This window comes from Oncorhynchus mykiss, chromosome 26, assembly GCF_057628025.1.
Source record: "Oncorhynchus mykiss isolate SJ-2025 chromosome 26, ASM5762802v1, whole genome shotgun sequence".
Lineage (NCBI taxonomy): Eukaryota > Metazoa > Chordata > Actinopteri > Salmoniformes > Salmonidae > Oncorhynchus > Oncorhynchus mykiss.
In genome coordinates this window covers 38,893,137-38,913,234 of record NC_143047.1, presented here as the reverse complement: position 1 = coordinate 38,913,234, position 20,098 = coordinate 38,893,137, and the positions used below count along the sequence as shown (strand labels likewise).

Sequence of the window (20,098 nt, the reverse complement as noted above, 5' to 3'; positions counted from 1 at the left end):
ATCGATGAGTGAATTGCCAGAATGTCTGCCTAAATCCATCTTCTCCCACTGCCGGCCACTGGGCTTCCTCTCACTACCATATTTGGTAGTGAGTGGAAACGCCAACCGGATGCTTCATATTTATACATCAGTTGAAATATCTATCTGTGCTATTAGTACCTGATGCCTGGTTTGATCTAGCCATCTGACTGAAATGCATAAGACTAGGACAGTTGGCTTAGTTCTGTCTGTCTTTTCCTAGCGGTTTGTTTACATTGTTCACAGCAAGTGATTTGCAATGCCAGTTGTGTCAAACAGAAAGCTTATTCTCATTGCAAAAGATGCATTATGGGGACTTGGACTAGCCTCCATGTACGGTCACTGCAAACAAAGATGTTGCTTATGATGAGACCGTTCAGTTCATAGAATAACTAGTGTTGAAGCCATGGCCTTGTGGTGTCCCCCTTGTTAGACTAATTATTATACAATTGGCCTGTTTTTAGACAGATGTTGGGCTATTGACGAACTGTTAAAATAAGGTAGGTGCTTGTCTGATTTGCGTTAAATACATTCAACACATTGCTTTTGAAATGTGTGTGAGTGGCACTGTGGATTTTAGAACGGTCTTTAATCCCCTCTTATAGCTCTGAGCTACATAGCAACATTAATCACTCACCCCACATCAAGAAGATGTTGTCCAGGCCTAGGAACCCCAGGATCCTAATAAAATACCTAAAATAGTCTCCATTCAGTGTGTTAACATTTGACTTACCATTCTGGTTAGCCTCTTTGTTAGGTGAGATGTTCAATGTCCCCCATACAGACTTATGAAATGTCTGTTTCCAGTGCGGTATTTGGCCCATGTCCTTTAATCCAATTGTAGGTACGGCATTGATTGACCAGATATTGGTATGAATGTAATTTTTAGATCTTTATTTAACTAGGCAAGTCAGTTAAGAACAAATTCTTATTTTCAATGACGGCCTAGTGGGTTAAACTGCCTGTTCAGGGGCAGAACGACAGATTTGTACCTTGTCAGCTCGGGGGTTTGAACTTGCAATCCTGCGGTTACTAGTCCAACGCTCTAACCACTAGGCTACCCTAGGCTATGCTGAACACAGGGAATGTCCCTTGAATTGGTCAAGACTCAAGTCTGTTGGAAATAAATTATGTTTGGTGAAGGGGCCCAGAGTCTAGATTCAGCCCAGTTCAGAATATTGACACACATTTGAGTCACTGTTGTCTAGATCTATAGATGGACTCTTGTTGGCTGCTCACTCACACACACGTTCATGCAGTGAATCCATCAAGTCTATTGTGAATAAAGTTGAACTATGCAATCTGGATGGGAATTATTCAAGATATCTGCTGGGTTTGATCCAATTCATCTAGGAAACTAGGTGTTTTCTTTTGTCCCATCTGAGCTTTTGAAATGTTGAACATGCTGAATGGGGTAGGCTTGGTCTTTTATATAACGTATATCAGAGTATTTGGAAATCGCCATGGGATGGTTTTTCAATACCATCATCAATACTTTGAAACTATTTATTTTGAAGTTTTTCAATACATTTTTATATTTGTAGCTACTGAAGTGAATCCCTGCAGTCAACTTGTGCGATATGATAGGAGATAAAGGAGATCACGTTCTTCATTTCACCTGGCACATGATTTTACATCATGAAGCTTTTACCATAGTTCCCCAGAACAGTTGAGCCAGTCACTTGTTTGTAAATAGCACAATGGTGTAAGCGGGAGCAGGTAAGTCAAGCTGTCTGTTGACAGGCGTCGGCTTTTCTATTGAAAGTGAAGGGTTTTTGTTTCTTTAGCATAAATATAGTGATCAGGGACGTGTAACTTGTTTCCCTTCACAGAAAATACATCGGTGCAACACATTTGGCAGAAAATAGCTTCATTTTCATCAGATGACAACAGAAGTGCAACGCTATTTGGCTGGCAGCCACAGTGAATTAGTAAATGAGCTGACAATGAAAAAGCAAGGTATTTTTTGCTAAAACGATGCATGTCCATCATATTGCTAAATGTTTATTATAGGAAATGTAGCTAGCTGCATTCTTTCTAATGTTTTGTCTGAAGTTAATCTGTCATTTTACCAGAGAAAAGTAGACCACCAGTCAGAGCGCTGTCTGCTGATAGAATGCCGTTCTACTGAAGCACAAAATGGGTCGGATGGCAGCAGAAATTACAGTAAGAAGCATTTTAGATCTGCGTTTATGAAACGCTTCGAGATTTCTTATGAGTTTTATGAAAAATAAAGAATTCTGTGTTAGAGACCCCCTAGGTTTAACTAGCTAGTTATCTAAATAAGTGACTTAATTAATAAGGTGATGGTGCATCATATTGTGTAAGCTTTCAGTCTTTGAGAAGTCAAAGCTCTTCGGAGGAGTTATCCGCACAGCTGCCTCTATCTTGATATCCTCTTCTTTCTCAGCCTGTTTGACCCTCCCTCCTCTTCTCTGAGCAGAGCAGGCATTCCCTTTCCCTTGTGACTCCAGACACACGTGTGTGTGTGTGTGCATGCTGCCTCAGAGCAGACAGGCAGTCTTCAAAACTTTGTTCATTTGGACAATGTCTCTCGTTCACATTCGCTTGTAAGTGTCCAAACTCACCAAAAATGACATTCTGTAGCACCTACCTACACATGTATAACTTTATAAGATGGATTGCCTGTGTTTGAAATGTTTATTTTCATTTGCACTCCTTAGCATATTTAGCGAGCGGCCTCCATGGAAATTCTGTTACCAAATCAAATTTTATTTGTCACATACACATGGTTAGCAGATGTTAATGCGAGTGTAGCGAAATGCTTGTGCTTCTAGTTCCGACAATGCAGTAATAACCAACAAGTAATCTAACTAACAATTCCAAAACAATACCAGAATGCTATTTTATTTTATTTTACCTTTATTTAACTAGGCAAGTCAGTTAAGAACAAATTCTTATTTTCAATGACGGCCTAGGAACAGTGGGTTAACTGCCTGTTTAGGGGCAGAACGACAGATTTGTACCTTGTCAGCTCGGGGATTTGAATTTGCAACCAGAGGGTTGCTAATCCAACCCTCTAACCACTAGGCTACCCTGCCGCCCTAATAAAATTAGCACAATTAACAGATGCCCAAATGGGAGGGGGGGTGTATATCGATACAGTTAAGAGTTTTTGCGCAGGTACCTACATATCGCAATATTATTTTTGGACAATATTGCACCAATATTCTGACTCCAAATATTGATTTGTACAAAAATAAATCTAGGTGGCGTTAGCGCCAGACAGCTGTACCAGCGCCAAAAACTCTGGTATTTTTAATATTATAGCTTGTTCTCCATCTTCTTTTTAAATAGTGAGCCAACGTGTTTTCAGCACTTTTATATCCATGACTTATCAAACAATAATTCTCATACTCTCTCCTTTTCCTCTTCAGCAGAGCATTAGGTTTGGAACATTGAATCGCAATACTTAGGCGCCGATATGGTATTGCGATTCTAAGTATCGTGATAATATCGTACCGCGAGATCCCTGGCAATTCCCAGCCATACATGCTATCATTTGGTTGTGTTCAAACCCAATCAGATCAATTCTTGTTATTATGTTTAAGTGGGTTTTATTTGAGTTGGGTAAATATTGTACTTTGGCTACCTCAAGTAGCCTATTACACAGAGCCTTTTGGTTTTCAGGCACTTGTAGTCAGGCGGGCATGTGTTTTTCATTTTCATGCCAAGATTGCATTGGAGGATTCCCTTTATGAAAATGTCTTCTCATGATTAGAGCTGTTAGCGATAAGCTGTTTTGCCAGCTGTTAAAAAAGGTATGCTAACACATGGAACATGAGGAGGCCTGTCAACCAAGTGAAGGATCTCTTTGCTTGAATTCCTCTAATTCCACATTGGCAAGTAATGCAGTTTCTTTGGGTGTAAAATGAAGGTCAGATACCTTTGCACCAGGAAGAATCATCCAGGTGGATGTAGTAGTTGTGAAATAGTTTGGAAATGTGAAATGGTCTAGGGTAATGCTGTCCTCCAGGACCAGATGGTGCTTGATGTAGGACTACTTGCTCCACTTAGGCTACTATATTAAGGTACGTTGTCCTATTGATTCGTTCTGGCCTCACTACATTTTTGTCAATGTGTAGCCTATTTCAGCCATGACAATTTATTAGGAAAAGTAGTCTTGCTTAGACTGTAATAATCTCATGTATGCCCTAACCTATGTCCTGCATACAATATGTATTAACATCTCTTCATAGAAAGTGGCCTTGGGCAGTGAAAAACTCTGGTGATAGGCTAACTTTTCAGTTGTCTGAGTTTCTGCTACACACAGTTATTATTTTTTCTTTGGGTTAGGTAGTGTTTCTGAAGTTCCATAGCTCTTTGATGGAAAACTTGTTCAACTCACAGTAAAGTTTAGGACGGCGAGAAATTGGTCTTGAAAAGCAGCATGAGTCGACTTGTCCATCGACGTGGATAAGGTTCAAGTTCAGAACAAGCTTCATTTTCACAACTGGTGTGTGGGGTTATTACCGGGAGAGTCCATGACTGTGAAAAGGTCACTTCTGGTTACTGTTTTAAAGGACATTCTACTCCAAAAATCCTTTGAAACTCAGTTGAATTTAATCTCTTGATCTTAATGACATCACCAGCCCGGCGTTACTGGATTTGATTGATTTTGTTCATGCTCGCTGTCGACAACACTGAATTATGCAGAAATCACAATTACATTTAAACAATAGTACATTCAATTAAAAATGTCCTAGCTTACAAGATTTTAGCTAACAATTATTTAGCCGTGCGCCCTTTTACTAAATGAAATATAGGAGAAACACTGATCATGCTGCTCACATTTCAGTCTGACTTGGGGATCTGAAGTCAGTTGATTAGGTTTGATTCAGTGCAGGTTTAGTGCTGATGCATTTGGCCTACATCGTTTAACAGCTGCAACAGCGTGCTTGTATGTCTTTACATTCCTTACACCATCTGCAAAGATCAACTGGGAGTTTTCCTTGAATGTAATTTTGTCTTAATGTAGACCAGAAGGAAAGATTGAGAAAGGCAGAGGTAAGGAAAGAAGGGAGAGAGGGGGAAGGAAAGAAGGGACCATACGAAGGGAGAGGGGGGGAAGGAAAGAAGGGACCATACGAAGGGAGAGGGGGGGAAGGAATGAATGAAGGGACCATACGAAGGGAGAGAGGGGGAAGGAATGAATGAATGAAGGGACCATACGACGGGAGAGAGGGGGAAGGAATGAATGAAGGGACCATACGAAGGGAGAGAGGGGGAAGGAATGAATGAAGGGACCATACGAAGGGAGAGAGGGGGAAGGAATGAATGAAGGGACCATACGAAGGGAGAGAGGGGGAAGGAATGAATGAAGGGACCATACGAAGGGAGAGAGGGGGAAGGAATGAATGAAGGGACCATACGAAGGGAGAGAGGGGGAAGGAATGAATGAAGGGACCATACGAAGGGAGAGAGGGGGAAGGAATGAATGAAGGGACCATACGAAGGGAGAGAGGGGGAAGGAATGAATGAAGGGACCATACGAAGGGAGAGAGGGGGAAGGAATGAATGAAGGGACCATACGAAGGGAGAGAGGGGGAAGGAATGAATGAAGGGACCATACGAAGGGAGAGAGGGGGAAGGAATGAATGAAGGGACCATACGAAGGGAGAGAGGGGGAAGGAATGAATGAAGGGACCATACGAAGGGAGAGAGGGGGAAGGAATGAATGAAGGGACCATACGAAGGGAGAGAGGGGGAAGGAATGAATGAAGGAACCATATGAAGGGAGAGAGGGGGAAGGAATGAATGAAGGGACCATACGAAGGGAGAGAGGGGGAAGGAATGAATGAAGGGACCATACGAAGGGAGAGAGGGGGAAGGAATGAATGAAGGGACCATACGAAGGGAGAGAGGGGGAAGGAATGAATGAAGGGACCATACGAAGGGAGAGAGAGGGAAGGAAAGAGACCATACAAAGGGAGAGAGAGGGAAGGAAAGAGACCATACGAAGGGAGAGAGGGGGGGAAGCAGAAGGCTGGGGTGCAGTAATGTCTCCCTGTGTCTGGGGAGTTCTCTGAGATTGCCTGCTGTTATGGAGGAACCATGTCTGAATGGCGCTGCTGAGCCTATTAATGGAGTTGCTCTTGTTTCTGCCAACTTGTCAGCCTCTGAAGAAGGGCCCTTCCACCCCACCCCCACACCCTACTGTATCAACTGACTGGAAGAGATCAGTGACATGAGGGCCACAGACAATTTCTCTTCAGGTCCATTAGCCAGAAGGCCTTCGCTCAATTTACTGAAGCATTTTCCCCTTGGACTGGAGGTGTGATGACAAACGTTATTTGACTCAAGTACATTATCTCCCGAGCCCAGCCATAGTTGCAGTACATTATCTCCCGAGCCCAGCCATAGTGGCAGTACATTATCTCCCCAGCCCAGCCATAGTGGCAGTACATTATCTCCCCAGCCCAGCCATAGTGGCAGTACATTATCTCCCCAGCCCAGCCATAGTGGCAGTACATTATCTCCCCAGCCCAGCCATAGTGGCAGTACATTATCTCCCCAGCCCAGCCATAGTGGCAGTACATTATCTCCCCAGCCCAGCCATAGTGGCAGTACATTATCTCCCCAGCCCAGCCATAGTGGCAGTACATTATCTCCCCAGCCCAACCATAGTAGCAGTACATTATCTCCCCAGCCCAGCCATAGTGGCAGTACATTATCTCCCCAGCCCAGCCATAGTGGCAGTACATTATCTCCCCAGCCCAGCCATAGTAGCAGTACAATATCTCCCCAGCCCAGCCATAGTGGCAGTACATTATCTCCCCAGCCCAGCCATAGTGGCAGTACATTATCTCCCCAGCCCAGCCATAGTGGCAGTACAATATCTCCCGAGTCCAGCCATAGTGGCAGTACATTATCTCCCCAGCCCAGCCATAGTGGCAGTACATTATCTCCCCAGCCCAACCATAGTAGCAGTACATTATCTCCCCAGCCCAGCCATAGTGGCAGTACATTATCTCCCCAGCCCAGCCATAGTGGCAGTACATTATCTCCCCAGCCCAGCCATAGTGGCAGTACATTATCTCCCCAGCCCAGCCATAGTAGCAGTACAATATCTCCCCAGCCCAGCCATAGTGGCAGTACATTATCTCCCCAGCCCAGCCATAGTGGCAGTACATTATCTCCCCAGCCCAGCCATAGTGGCAGTACAATATCTCCCGAGTCCAGCCATAGTGGCAGTACATTATCTCCCCAGCCCAGCCATAGTGGCAGAATTGAAAATGAAAGTACAGAATCTTCTTTATTATGCAGCATCATGGAGCTATTTGATTGTGAGTGATGGGTTACATTATGAGGCAGCTGGCCATGGGTCGGCACCGACCATTACACTATTGTTAACCAGTATATTGATTCTCCCCTTTTGGCTCATGTGCCGCTGAAAAGACACTGCATTGCTTGATAATGTTCAGCGGTGTCTGGCTTCAGTTCTTTTTCCACACAGACACAGAACCGGCAATGGAAAAGATTACTTTTCTTAACATCGCTCACAAAATGATATTGCTTTGTTTATGTGTACTCTGGGACGAGATAAAATATACAGGAAATAGCCTACTTGAAGTGTTTTCACCGCTTAGCTTTTAGACTGTGTACTTCACAACCGTCTGAGCAATGGGGATGTTTTCAAAGCACTGTAGACACTTCACACACAAGATGGGAGTCTGGTTAGTCTACATGCTACAGTTGAATCAGATAAAAATGTGTCAGATTGTGATGTGGCAGCTGAGCATTACTCTTGTCGTATTGAAGTAGGGCTTCCCAGCTACGTGGCAGAAAGGCAGTAGCAAGTTAATAGTGGCAGTATTGTATGTCAATATAGCCGTAACCATTGCTGCCTAGCAGACACATAAACCAGTAGTGGACAGACTCAACTTTTTAATGAGCTCTGTTGCATGCCACAGGAAATGGAAGTCCCACTGTGAATGGGAGCTTGTTCTCCCCAGGTTGACATTAGCTGATATGGAAGCTGGCTGACCCGCAGGCTCCTGATTCCCATCACCTGGAGTTCCCTGTGCAGTTCTATTTTGGTAACCAGCTCCAGGCACACAATCCAATTACATGGAGGTTACTGTTTGGCTCTCTGGACGGGGACCTGTCTTATACCAGGAGTCAGGGAAAAATTGCTCCTGTGCCAGGTTCTGCACTATTCAATTGAGGTTTTATTGGGTTATTATTGGGTTATTGCCGCAGTAAATTATTGGGAAGCTCTTGGCAGGTGCCACAGAATATCTTTTTAATCTGCCGACGACTGTCAGCTTTCTCTGCATCGTAACCCTGTGACTTTTTGCACACTGGTGTTGTGTGGTGAGAAAAAACTCCCTTTATTTCATGGCACTCAAACAGCCAATGTGTTGTTGAGAAACTCTTACCCTGGAACTGTTCACTGAAATTGGGAGTGGTGTTCTGCTAAGTAAGAACCGGGTGTGTAGCTTTTAACATCCGATCCATTCCAATAAGACAGGGTTAGGAGAGAAGGGCTGAATGAGTCTAGCAGTGTTGCTGTCACTGATTCTATTCAGGTTCTGTGTCTGGTTATCCATGACTGATTAGCCTGGGCTACATGTTCTAGTCCCTAGTGTCTGCACAGATGGTACCCTCTAACATTAGGATGTAGAGACTAGCCTACATCAGCTCATTTTAATTAAAGGGATACTTCAATTTTCTACTTACCCAGAGTCAAGGAACTTGTGGATACTATTTATGTCTGTGTGCACTATGAAGGAAGTTAAGAGGATGTTTCGCCAATTAACTAGCATTAGCGCAATAACTGGAAGTCAACAGGTAAAGTAGCGTACACTAGCATACTTATAGACTTCCAGTCATTGTTTTAACGCTAGTTAGCACTGGCTTGTGAAACTACCTCCAACTTCCTTCATACTGCATGCCTAGACATCAAATGATATCCACAAGTTCCTCTGACTCTGGCTAAGTAGAACAACTTCATTTTAAAGGTAACTCTTGTAGAGTTGGTACATTCTGTGTGCAAATAATAGAATGTGGACAAATCCTTTCTGTAAAGAGGTGTCTCTTTGTGCAGGCCAGATATCATCCCCACCCTGACATGGGTGTCTGATGGATTGCTGGGGGAAATTGGATCTCTGAGAAAAAGACAAGCACTGAGGGTGGTACATAGCCTCATGCCTTTGGTCAACAGACTGCTCACTGGGACGTTTCCTCTGTGGGTCTTTTCAAAAGGCTTGCTCTGCAGTTCTGGCGAAGGGCAGTACAGTAGGTCAACCGCAAATAGAGCTACAACCCCTCTATTATGAAGGTGTCGGATGATTTAGAACCCACCACTGTTTAGCCAGCTAAACGTCACAGCTGCAACTGCAACCCCCCCCCCCCCCCCCCCCACCAGTTTTACCACACTACCATGTAGGCTCATCATATGGCAGTTTACCAGTCTTACTACACTTCCATGTAGGCTCATCATATGGCAGTGTACCAGTTTTACTACACTTCCATGTAGGCTCATCATATGGCAGTTTACCAGTCTTACTACACTTCCATGTAGGCTCATCATATGGCAGTTTACCAGTCTTACCACACTTCCATGTAGGCTCATCATATGGCAGTGTACCAGTCTTACTACACTTCCATGTAGGCTCATCATATGGCAGTTTACCAGTCTTACTACACTTCCATGTAGGCTCATCATATGGCAGTTTACCAGTCTTACTACACTTCCATGTAGGCTCATCATATGGCAGTTTACCAGTCTTACTACACTTCCATGTAGGCTCATCATATGGCAGTTTACCAGTCTTACCACACTTCCATGTAGGCTCATCATATGGCAGTTTACCAGTCTTACTACACTTCCATGTAGGCTCATCATATGGCAGTTTACCAGTCTTACTACACTTCCATGTAGGCTCATCATATGGCAGTTTACCAGTCTTACCACACTTCCATGTAGGCTTATCATATGGCAGTTTACCAGTCTTACTACACTTCCATGTAGGCTCATCATATGGCAGTTTACCAGTTCTACCACACTTCCATGTAGGCTCATCATATGGCAGTTTACCAGTTTTACCACCCTTCCAGGTTGCGGTTGCTGTGAATCGGCCCTTACTGAAACCTGTTGAATTGTTAGGCTACCATGAAAGCACCCATTTGGGAGTCTACCGTTAAGGAGAGCTGAATAATCTGGGCTCCTCCTGCTTCCTTTCCTCCCGTCTCCATTAGGTCAGCAGGGACAAGCCTGAGAGCTGAATAATGTGGACGCCTCCTGCTTCCTTTCCTCCCGTCTCCATTAGGTCAGCAGGGACAAGCCTGAGAGCTGAATAATGTGGATGCCTCCTGCTTCCTTTCCTCCCATCTCCATTAGGTCAGCAGGGACAAGCCTGAGAGCTGAATAATGTGGATGCCTCCTGCTTCCTTTCCTCCCGTCTCCATTAGGTCAGCAGGGACAAGCCTGAAAGCGGAATAATGTGGATGCCTCCTGCTCCCTTTCCTCCATCTCCTTTAGGTCAGCAGGGCCTGTGAGGGCAATTGTGTCAAAAGCAGAACAGCTGATGTCAGAGCAGCTAAAGCAGACGCTGAGAGTGCGTCTGGAGCACAGGAGGTTAGTGGCACCTTAATTGGAGAGGACGGACTCATGGTAATGGCTGGGGCAAAATATGTGGAATGGTTTCCATGTGTTTGATGCCATTCCATTCATTCTGTTCCAGCCATTATAATGAGCCGTCCTCCCCTCAACAGCCTCCACTGGTCGGAAGTCATTGGAGAAAGTGGCCAACTGAATAAAAAAAAAAAAGGTGTTTCCAATCAGAAGATCCACAAGGCTTTTGTCTGTTCAAGTAGGGGAAAAGATGCAATAGATTGTATCAAGGCTGAAGCTTTCCTCTCCCCTCACACAAGCAGGAGCCTGCTGAGCACGCTTTCTGAGAGCAGCAATTCAAACGTTTCACAGCAATGACCTTCCAAATGGTGCAGATTCTTTTCATTTAATTTCAGATCCTAAATTACATCTCAGCGATAGAGCAATTAGAAAATGAAAGGTTTTGGCCAGCTATTAGAGGCAGGAGCCTTTTCTCTCCACAAACAGGTTGGCTGAAGTCCTGTTGTGTACACTGTTTGGCCCGGTGTTTTTGTCAGTGGCAGTGTGCAGCACAAAGAGAATCATCAGAATTCAGGCCTCTGAGGCGTTATTGATCTCATCTCCACAGACCCCCTCTGAAGAGTCTTTTGTGCTGGGTTTATTTTCCCCTGCACGTTCCTTATCACAGGGGGAGACGAGCAGTGCAGATGTGAGTGTTAATTATTTACTGGTTTGTGTTGGAGGGAGGGGTGCTGCAGGGGCAGAGGGGTCACGATGCTCAGACAGGAGGCAGTGTCTTCCACTCTGCTCCCATTCAAACCAGCCAGCCCGATGCTCAGCAACATGGAGGAGAATGATAAATGAGTTTCTGGAAGTTGTTTACAGCCCCTGGAAGGGCAGCAGTAGCACAGACATGCTAAAAACCCGCTGCTGGTGGAGCTTTTATAGGAGTCCGTGGAAAGGACCACGTGTTTGGGCTAGAGGGAGTTATTGTCTGTTACATGCTGACCAGACCGTGTCCGCTGGCCATCGCGCACATTTGATTTTGTCCCCCCACACCAGACACGATCAGGACACGCAGGTTGAAATATCAAAAACAAACTCTGAACCAATTATATTAATTTGGGGACACGTCGAAAGCATTCAACATTTATGGTAATTTAGCTAGCTTAGCTTGCTGTTGCTAGCTAATTTGTCCTGGGATATTAACATTGGGTTGTTATTTTACCTGAAATGCGTAAGGTCCTCTACTCCGACAATTAATCCACAGATAAAACGGTAAACCGAGTTTGTTTCTAGTAATCTCTCCTACTTCAGGCTGATTCTTCTTTGGACTTTATATGGCGGTTGGCAACCAACTTTAAGGTGCATTACCACAACCGACTAGACTGGAGTGTGGACCTCAGTTCATCTTTCAATCACCCACGTGGGTATATTCTCCTAAAAACTAATGAGGAGAGGTTAGAGGTGGGACTTGCTGCTCGTAAAGCATCACAAATAGAACCAAATTCTATTTTAGCGTCTGGCAATGAAGTTGTTCGTTGAATCGCGCAAGCTATGATTGAATAACATGTATGTGTAAATATATTTTGTGACTCAAGCGGTGTGGTCGGCATGTTAGAGCTGAGCAGGCATGTGTTTTAAGAGCGTAGTGTCTCTTGGATAAGATGGACATTATGGATAATTAAGAGTGACGTCAACTATACGTATACATACACACACACTTAAAAATCATACAATGTGATTTTCTGTACTTTTTTTAGATTCCGTCTCTCACAGTTGAAGTGTACCTATAATAAAAATTACAGACCTCTACATGCTTTGTAAGTAGGAAAACCTGCAAAATCGGCAGTGTATCAAAAACTTGTTCTCCCCACTGTATATATTTATTTACTTATCCATCCATTTAGAAGTGAACTACAGATACAGAGGCCATGTTGGAGAAAGCTATCACATCTGGTGCAGTCGACTGTATTTGAAGAAATGGTAGGCCTAGACCTAGGCTATATGAAGCTAACCTGATCACAATGTGTTTGTGTAAGGCATGCCTTTTTAACAGCACTTTATTTAGCCTACATTATGGTGTTGGGCTGTGCCTTTCCTCTGGCATCATTCATGTTTTCTTAAGCTGCCCTGTTGATGCAGGGGTTGTCAGTGTCCACTTGACAGAGTATGGCTATGTTAACTCTGTGAGTAGTGAGGCCAGTTGGTCTTCATCCGTCACCAGTGACACTATCAGCATTCCTTGTGGAATGAGCCAGTCACTCAGAACAGTGAGGCCACGGTTGGCCGTCAATCAGGATTTACGTTTCACATGGTTGCCATGGTGACCGTGGGAAATGGTTATGGAGATCAGGATTTCTGTGCAACGCTGTAGCACCTTTGGGATTATGGTGGAGTTTTGGGCAGCTTTTAGATAATGTAGTGTTAAAGGATGGATCATTGTCCCTGTTTTGTCACATTTGGTTAACAAAGTGCATCTTTTGCTACAAGCATTTGGTTGTATTTAATCAAGAAAACAATGTCTCTACTACTGGGTAAAGAGAACTGTGGCTCTAGGATAAATACGCCTATTTGACACATTTACTGACTTGCAGGACTAGTTGAATCTTTCTTTACCTTACCCCCGACCTTCTTGATTAGCAGCTTGATTGAATAGGTCCCAGTGTAATGGCATGTCGTTTTTTTTCTTGCTAGTAAAGACATCACAAGCCTTCCTGATCCGAATAATGTTAGATCAAGCTGTAGGCTTATGTCAGTTGAATAGTGTTAGATCAAGCTGTGGGCCTGTGTCAGTTGTGTGTAGTGTTTAGAGGTCGACCGATTATGATTTTTCAACGCCATACCGATTTATTGGAGGACCAAAAACGCTGATACCGATTAATCGGACAATTTTTAAAATGTATTTGTAATAATGACAATTACAACAATACTGAATGAACACTTATTTTAACTTAATATAGTGCATCAAAATCAATTTAGCCTCAAATAAATAATGAAACGTATTCAATTTGGTTTAAATAATGCAAAAACAAAGTGTTGGAGAAGAAAGTAAAAGTGCAATATGTGCCATGTAAGAAAGCTAACATTTAAGTTCCTTGCTCAGAACATGAGAACATATGAAAGCTGGTGGTTCCTTTTAACAGGTTGTAGTTATTATAGGACTATTTCCCTCTATACCATTTGTATTTCATTAACCTTTGACTATTGGATGTTCTTATAGGCACTTTAGTATTGCCAGTGTAACAGTATAGCTTCCGTCCCTCTCCTCGCTCCTACCTGGGCTCGAAGCAGCATTACCCATGCAGAGCAAGGGGAACAACCACTCCAAGTCTCAGAGCGAGTGACGTTTGAAACGCTATTAGCGCGCACCCCGCTAACTAGCTAGCCATTTCACATCGGTTACACCAGCCTCATCTCGGGAGTTGATAGGCTTGAAGTCATAAACAGCGCAATGCTTGACGCACAACAAAGAGCTGCTGGCAAAACGCAGGAAAGTGCTGTTTGAATGAATGCTTACGAGCCTGCTGCTGCCTACCACCTCTGTCAGATGCTTGTATGCTCAGTCAGATTATATGCAACGCATATAAACTAGTAATATCATCAACCATGTGTAGTTAACTAGTGATTATGATTGATTGGTTGTTGTTTATAAGATAAGTTTAATGCTAGCTAGCAACTTACCTTGGCTTACTGCATTCGCATAACAGGCAGTCTCCTTGTGGAGTGCAACGAGAGGTAGGTGGTTATAGCATTGGACTAGTTAACTGTAAGGTTGCAAGATTGGATCCCCCGAGCTGACAAGGTGAAAATCTGTCGTTCTGACCCTGAACGAGGCAGTTAACCCAAAGTTCCTAGGCCGTCATTGAAAATAAGAATGTGTTCTTATCTGACTTGACTAGTTAAATAAAGATTAAATAAAGGTGTAAAAAAAAAATGTTGGCCAAATCGGTGTCCAAAAATACAGATTTCCGATTGTTATGAAATCTTGAAATCGGCCCTATTAATCGGTCGACCTCTAGTGTTAGATCAAGCTGTTGGCCTGTGTCAGTTGTGAATAGTGTTAGATCAGAACTCTAATTTTAAGCATCAGCTGTCAGAGCAGCTTACCGATCACTGTACCTGTACACAGCCGATCTGTAAATAGCACACCCAACTACCTCATCCCCATATTGTTATTTATCCTCTTGTTCTTTTGTACCCTAGTATCTCTACTTGCACATCATCATCTGCACATCTATCACTCCAGTGTTAATGTTACATTGTAATTATTTTGCCTATATGGCCTATTTATTGCCTTTCCTCCATGCTCTTCTACATTTGTACACACTGTACGTATATTTTTCTATTGTGTTATTGACTGTATGTTTGTTTATGTGTAATTCTGTTGTTTTTGTCGCACTGCTTTGCTTTATCTTGCCCAGGTCGCAGTTGTAAATGAGAACTTGTTCTCAACTGGCCTACCTGTTTAAATAAAGGTGATCTGGCCTACCTGTTTAAATAAAGGTGATCTGGCCTACCTGGTTAAATAAAGGTGATCTGGCCTACCTGGTTAAATAAAGGTGATCTGGTCTACCTGGTTAAAGGTGATCTGGCCTACCTGGTTAAAGGTGATCTGGCCTACCTGGTTAAATAAAGGTGATCTGGCCCACCTGGTTAAATAAAGGTGATCTGGCCCACCTGGTTAAATAAAGGTGATCTGGCCTACCTGGTTAAATAATGGTGATCTGGCCTACCTGGTTAAATAAAGGTCATCTGGCCTACCTGGTTAAATAAAGGGGAAATAATAACAAGCTGTAGGACTATGTCAGTTGCATGAATGGAGGACATGTGCTTAAATGTTTGGCCTTGTGGTCCGCACTCAGTTTTCATAGAGGTCTGGAGGGCTACACTGAAATGTTATATTTTCTCGTCATTAGAATTTGTAATAGTCCTCTGTCCATTTAAAAAAATTAAAAGTTTTATCCAATAGCTTTTGTTTCAGTCGTTGTTTGCAAGCTGAACAGAGTCAAGTTACAAATTGTAGGGCTGTTATCATTTCTACACAGTTTCGGTTTGGTTTCAGTCATTTCAATGTAGATTTAGGGCTCAGACACACCAATAGCTTTCGCTGACCGAGAGAACTTAGCACCTCTGAACAGAGAGCCGGCTGTAATTTGCGAATCGACTGCACACCAATTATACCTGTAGAATTGCATGAAAATGTCAGCAGTCAGACATCTGCGGCAGGTGGTCCCTTAAACACAACGAGCTGAACGATTGGCAGACCAATGCTACATCCACATTAGTGCAATGAGTTTGAGCCTTTAGGTTGTTTTCATTGGCAATTAAAACAACTCTTGAACCTTTATTCTTCATCGCTGTGAGAAGTTCAAAGGTTTTATCACCTTCAAACTTTCTGTGAATTTTTGTCTTCTTCTGTGGTGCTGCTCAGCCCATTTTGTTTTATGTCATTGGTTGGCTGATACCTACTGTATTGGATAGATGTAACTATTTTTCTCTTTTTCCCCCCCTCAGGGCAAAATGTGGGTAAATAGGAAGGGGATACCTAGACCCTAAGGATTCTCTCAACCCAGTCCCCCAGCAGTCAGAGAAGGTGGCGGACCTCATTGAGGCAAACCTGGGCCGTTGGCACTAAAATGTCCTTAAGTAGTGGCACTGCAGGCGGGAAAGGTGTGGACTCGAATGCGGTGGACACTTACGACAGCGGTGATGAGTGGGACATCGGTGTAGGAAATCTGATTATCGACCTTGACGCTGACTTAGAAAAGGACAAACTTGAGATGTCTGGAACCAAGGACGGAGGGGGTATGACGGCTCCGCCCACTGCTGTTGCAGCTTTGCCTGACAACATCCGATTTGTTAGTCCTGTACCTGGCCCTCAAGGCAAGGAGAGTAAATCTAAATCCAAACGCAGCAAAAACTCTAAAGACAATAGTAGCAAGGTCTCAGCTGGAGATGGGACCAAGAAAGAAGGGCCGACGCGAACCCAAGGGGAACCAACCAACACTGGTGCTACTGCAGGAGCCACTAGCAACAATTCCACTACTGGCAAAGGAATGGACAAGGGTGGCAAAGTCTCTCGGAACAGTGGTAAAAAAGACAAGGAAGGGGCAGGTGGGAAAAGTAAGAAGGAGAAAAGCGAGGGAGTGCCAGTGGTGGTAATAGCTGCCACTGAAAAGGAGGTGGTTTCTCAAGTAGCTTTGGGGGTTAACCGTAGTGCCCCCTTTGAGAACACACAATCTACAGACTTGGTAGGGGACGATCAGTTGGGGAATATTGCACTCGAGTCTGTTGGGATTGTTCCAGCATTGACAATTAAAACTGAACCACAGGAGCTGGACAATATAGAATGCAGAACATTGAAGAAAGTGAAAAATGAAAAGGTAAGAGTGCTATTAAACAAATTATTGCTTGGAATGTTTCAGCTGAATGTGTATCACTATGCAAGACCAATTTCCAAACCTTTGCCAAGCTGTAGGTTCAGATTTCTTTCCATTTGAGATGTGGTTTTTGGTTGAACAAAATTTCAACTTTGTAATCTTTATTGGAACATGATGTAGCCTTGTTGGGGGTTTGGAGATGTGCCTGCTGTTTCTCACCACTTTAGTTTTGTCTAATTGAAGACGTGGCCCACATTTCACTTCAGTTGTATCAGTCAGGACAATCTGGCCATGATGGCTTTTCTGAAATATCTTGTTCCTCTGCCTTTAAAGCTTGGAAGAACTTTAAAGTGCTTGGCTACAGTTCATTATTATTACAATTGTCTGGTTATTAAACTACATACATATTATAACATGTTCTACACAGGATGTTTGTTTTTCAAAATGAATCAATTAGCTAGTTGATTGCTGATGGGAACGCCAGTTTTCCTCTTTTCAAATATAGACATTGTCATGCAAGAAACTCATGAACAGTTGCTTAACTATTTACCAGCACTTATCCTGTCTCCTCATTGAGCTGGTCTATCAGTGTGTCTATTGTGTGCTCAGAAACAGCCTTTTCATGCTCTGTTAGTACCAGCAGTAGAGGGAGGTGCTGGGGATTGTTTTGTCTGTCGTCGTGTTCCATTCTTAATCCCACAAGCCCCGGCAATGCCTGGTGGGTGGGGGAGGGGGTGGCAGAGCACGCCCTCACTTTCGCTGCTGCTCTGAAAGTGAAGTGGGGGGGAAGGGCCTTCGAAGAAGCACATTTCCCTCTGTCAAGAATGCAAAGCTGTGAAGTCTCCTCAGATAACTCAAACAGGGAAGGAAATCTAAGGACAAAAGGCTTAGCAATCAGAAAGTACTTGGGCAACCCAATGAGCTCGGCATGGACCTTGAACAAAGGGTCAGACTCAGCACTGACTGGGTTCTTAGACTCATCAGGGTCTCCAGAAAACGGTTGCCGATAGTGTTTCACTGAATTCATATCGGATTCCTTGAGACCCGATGGAAGTTGTCCCATGCCACGTTCTAGATTCGTAAGCTAAAGGCCTATGTTTAAACTGAGGCCTCAATACAATGGACGTCTAGACCACGTTAATGATGAATACAATGTATACTGACATTTTTAAAATATTTTTTTACCTTTTTATTTAACTAGGTCAGTTAAGAACAAATTCTTATTTAGAATGACGGCCTACCTGGGAACAGTGGGTTAACTGCCTTGTTCAGGGGCAGAACAACAGATTTTTACCTTGTCAGCTCGGGGATTCAATCCAGAAACCTTTCGGTTACTGGCCCAACGCTCTAACCACTAAGCTACCTGCCGCCCCAAAAATATGCCATTTTCTATGATGCTAAAATTAACCTAATCTTTATCAATGTTGTCCAACATGTCTCATCTCCATGCCATGGGTGTTCCAGAGTTCAAGTCACATTTGGCCAAACTGTGAACAGTATGTATAATACAAGTCAATAAGATATTTGAATAGCGTGTTAAGTCATCCAGATGTTTCCCAGTTAGTATCTTGTTAGAGGTTCTGAGCTGTAGCTTAATAAAGGTGTTGTACGTGACGGCAAGTTTTCTTCCTTCTAGACGTTTGACAGTAACTGGGTGTGATTTGTTATTCATCATCTCAAATACATTATTTAAAAAAAAATTTAATGATGACTTACTAACTCATGCTCTTATCCTCTGAGTGTGTGACTTTAGCCGCACTGTCTCCATCTTAGGACAGAGCTCCTAAAGCATTGGCTCTTGTTTCTGGAATAAATCATCTCTGCTCCCTCAACTATAGCACTGCCCCCCCCCCACTCGCTCTCTCTCTCGCTCACTCATTATACAAGCCTGGAGGAGCCAGGCGTTCGTCAGCTGCCTCGACGTGATGCTGGCCTTGACGAATGGAGCAGCTCTTATGGAAAATTACATTAGCAATGTCAGTTCAAAAGAGGAAGAAGGAAAAAAGGGTCTGTGCTTGAGAGTGAATGAGCCTGGCCACCACTGTGTAGTCGCTGATGTGCAGTTAGGGGAGAAAGGGTTCTCATGAGAACTAGCTTTATTTCCCTTTCTTGCCTCTGACTTACTGTTGCTATTGTGTTACAGCTCATTCCTTTTAAATAACACCAAGGCTTTGAGGACTCTGAATGAGGAGGGAGGGATGACTGGTTTTGAGGGGAGTGTTAATTGCGTAGACGAGGGTAGGCCATACCTGTTCATATATGCTGGTTAGCCCCGTTTCCAACAAGGGACTTGATGTGTAGTCCTAAACACAGAACTTGCTATTTTCCCATTTGACATTTTTGCGTGGATAAACAAGGCGACACAGCAAGCAGGGATTGGAGATAAACTGTATTTCCCCAATCTGTTCAGCCAAATCCTACCAGGAATGTTAACTTGCTTGGTCCTGCTGAGGCACCTTGCCATGAAGACACATTGTTTCAGCCCAAGCACCATGACGGTGCTTTCTTTTCAGCTGTTAGTCGTCTAGCCTAGACGTGTTCCTTTTGAACTGTTGAACAAAGCATTATGAAATGTAGACGAAATCTACTCCATGTCGACCTGTTCATTTCAATCAGTTACGCTTTTTATAGATATTGTACCACCCTTTTCTTCCCAATTTTGTGATATCCAATTGGTAGTTACGATCTTGTCTCATCGCAGCTGCAATTCCCCAATGGACTCGAGAGAGGAGAAGGTCGAGAGCCATGTGTCCTGCGAAACATGACCTGCCAAGCTGCACTACTTCTTGACACTGCTCGCTTAATCCAGAAGCCAAACGCACCTATGTGTCCGAGGAAACACCGTCCGAAGTCAGCTTGCAACCGCTAGAGTAAACTGAGCCAAGGAAATCTCCCCCCCCCCCCCCCCCCCCCCGGCCAAACCCAATAATGAGCGGCCCTATGGGGCTTCTGGCCATGGCCGGCTGTGACACAGCCTGGGATTGAACCCGATGCTGTAGTGGCGCCTCAGCACTGCGATCCAGTCCTTTTAGACCGCTGCGCCATTCGGGAGGGCCTCAATCATGTTTTGGCCCTAGCACTATGACGAAGCATTCCTTTCAGCGTCTAGCCTCGACGT

General features: G+C 43.8%; 1 protein-coding gene across 4 annotated transcripts in view; it reads left to right on the top strand.

Moving 5' to 3' along the window:
- The window catches only part of LOC110506202 (zinc finger protein 609), a 98,310-nt gene that overhangs the window by 7,246 nt on the left and 70,966 nt on the right, over nt 1–20,098 (top strand). For 2 of the 4 annotated variants that reach the window (XM_036981380.2, XM_036981379.2), the window contains exon 2: nt 16,115–16,983. The exons of the other annotated variants lie outside the window; for them this stretch is intronic. In XM_036981380.2, coding sequence (XP_036837275.2) covers nt 16,237–16,983 — 747 coding nt within the window. In that variant the 5' untranslated portion in view covers nt 16,115–16,236. The remainder of the gene's footprint in view (nt 1–16,114; nt 16,984–20,098) is intronic. 4 annotated transcript variants of the gene reach the window in all.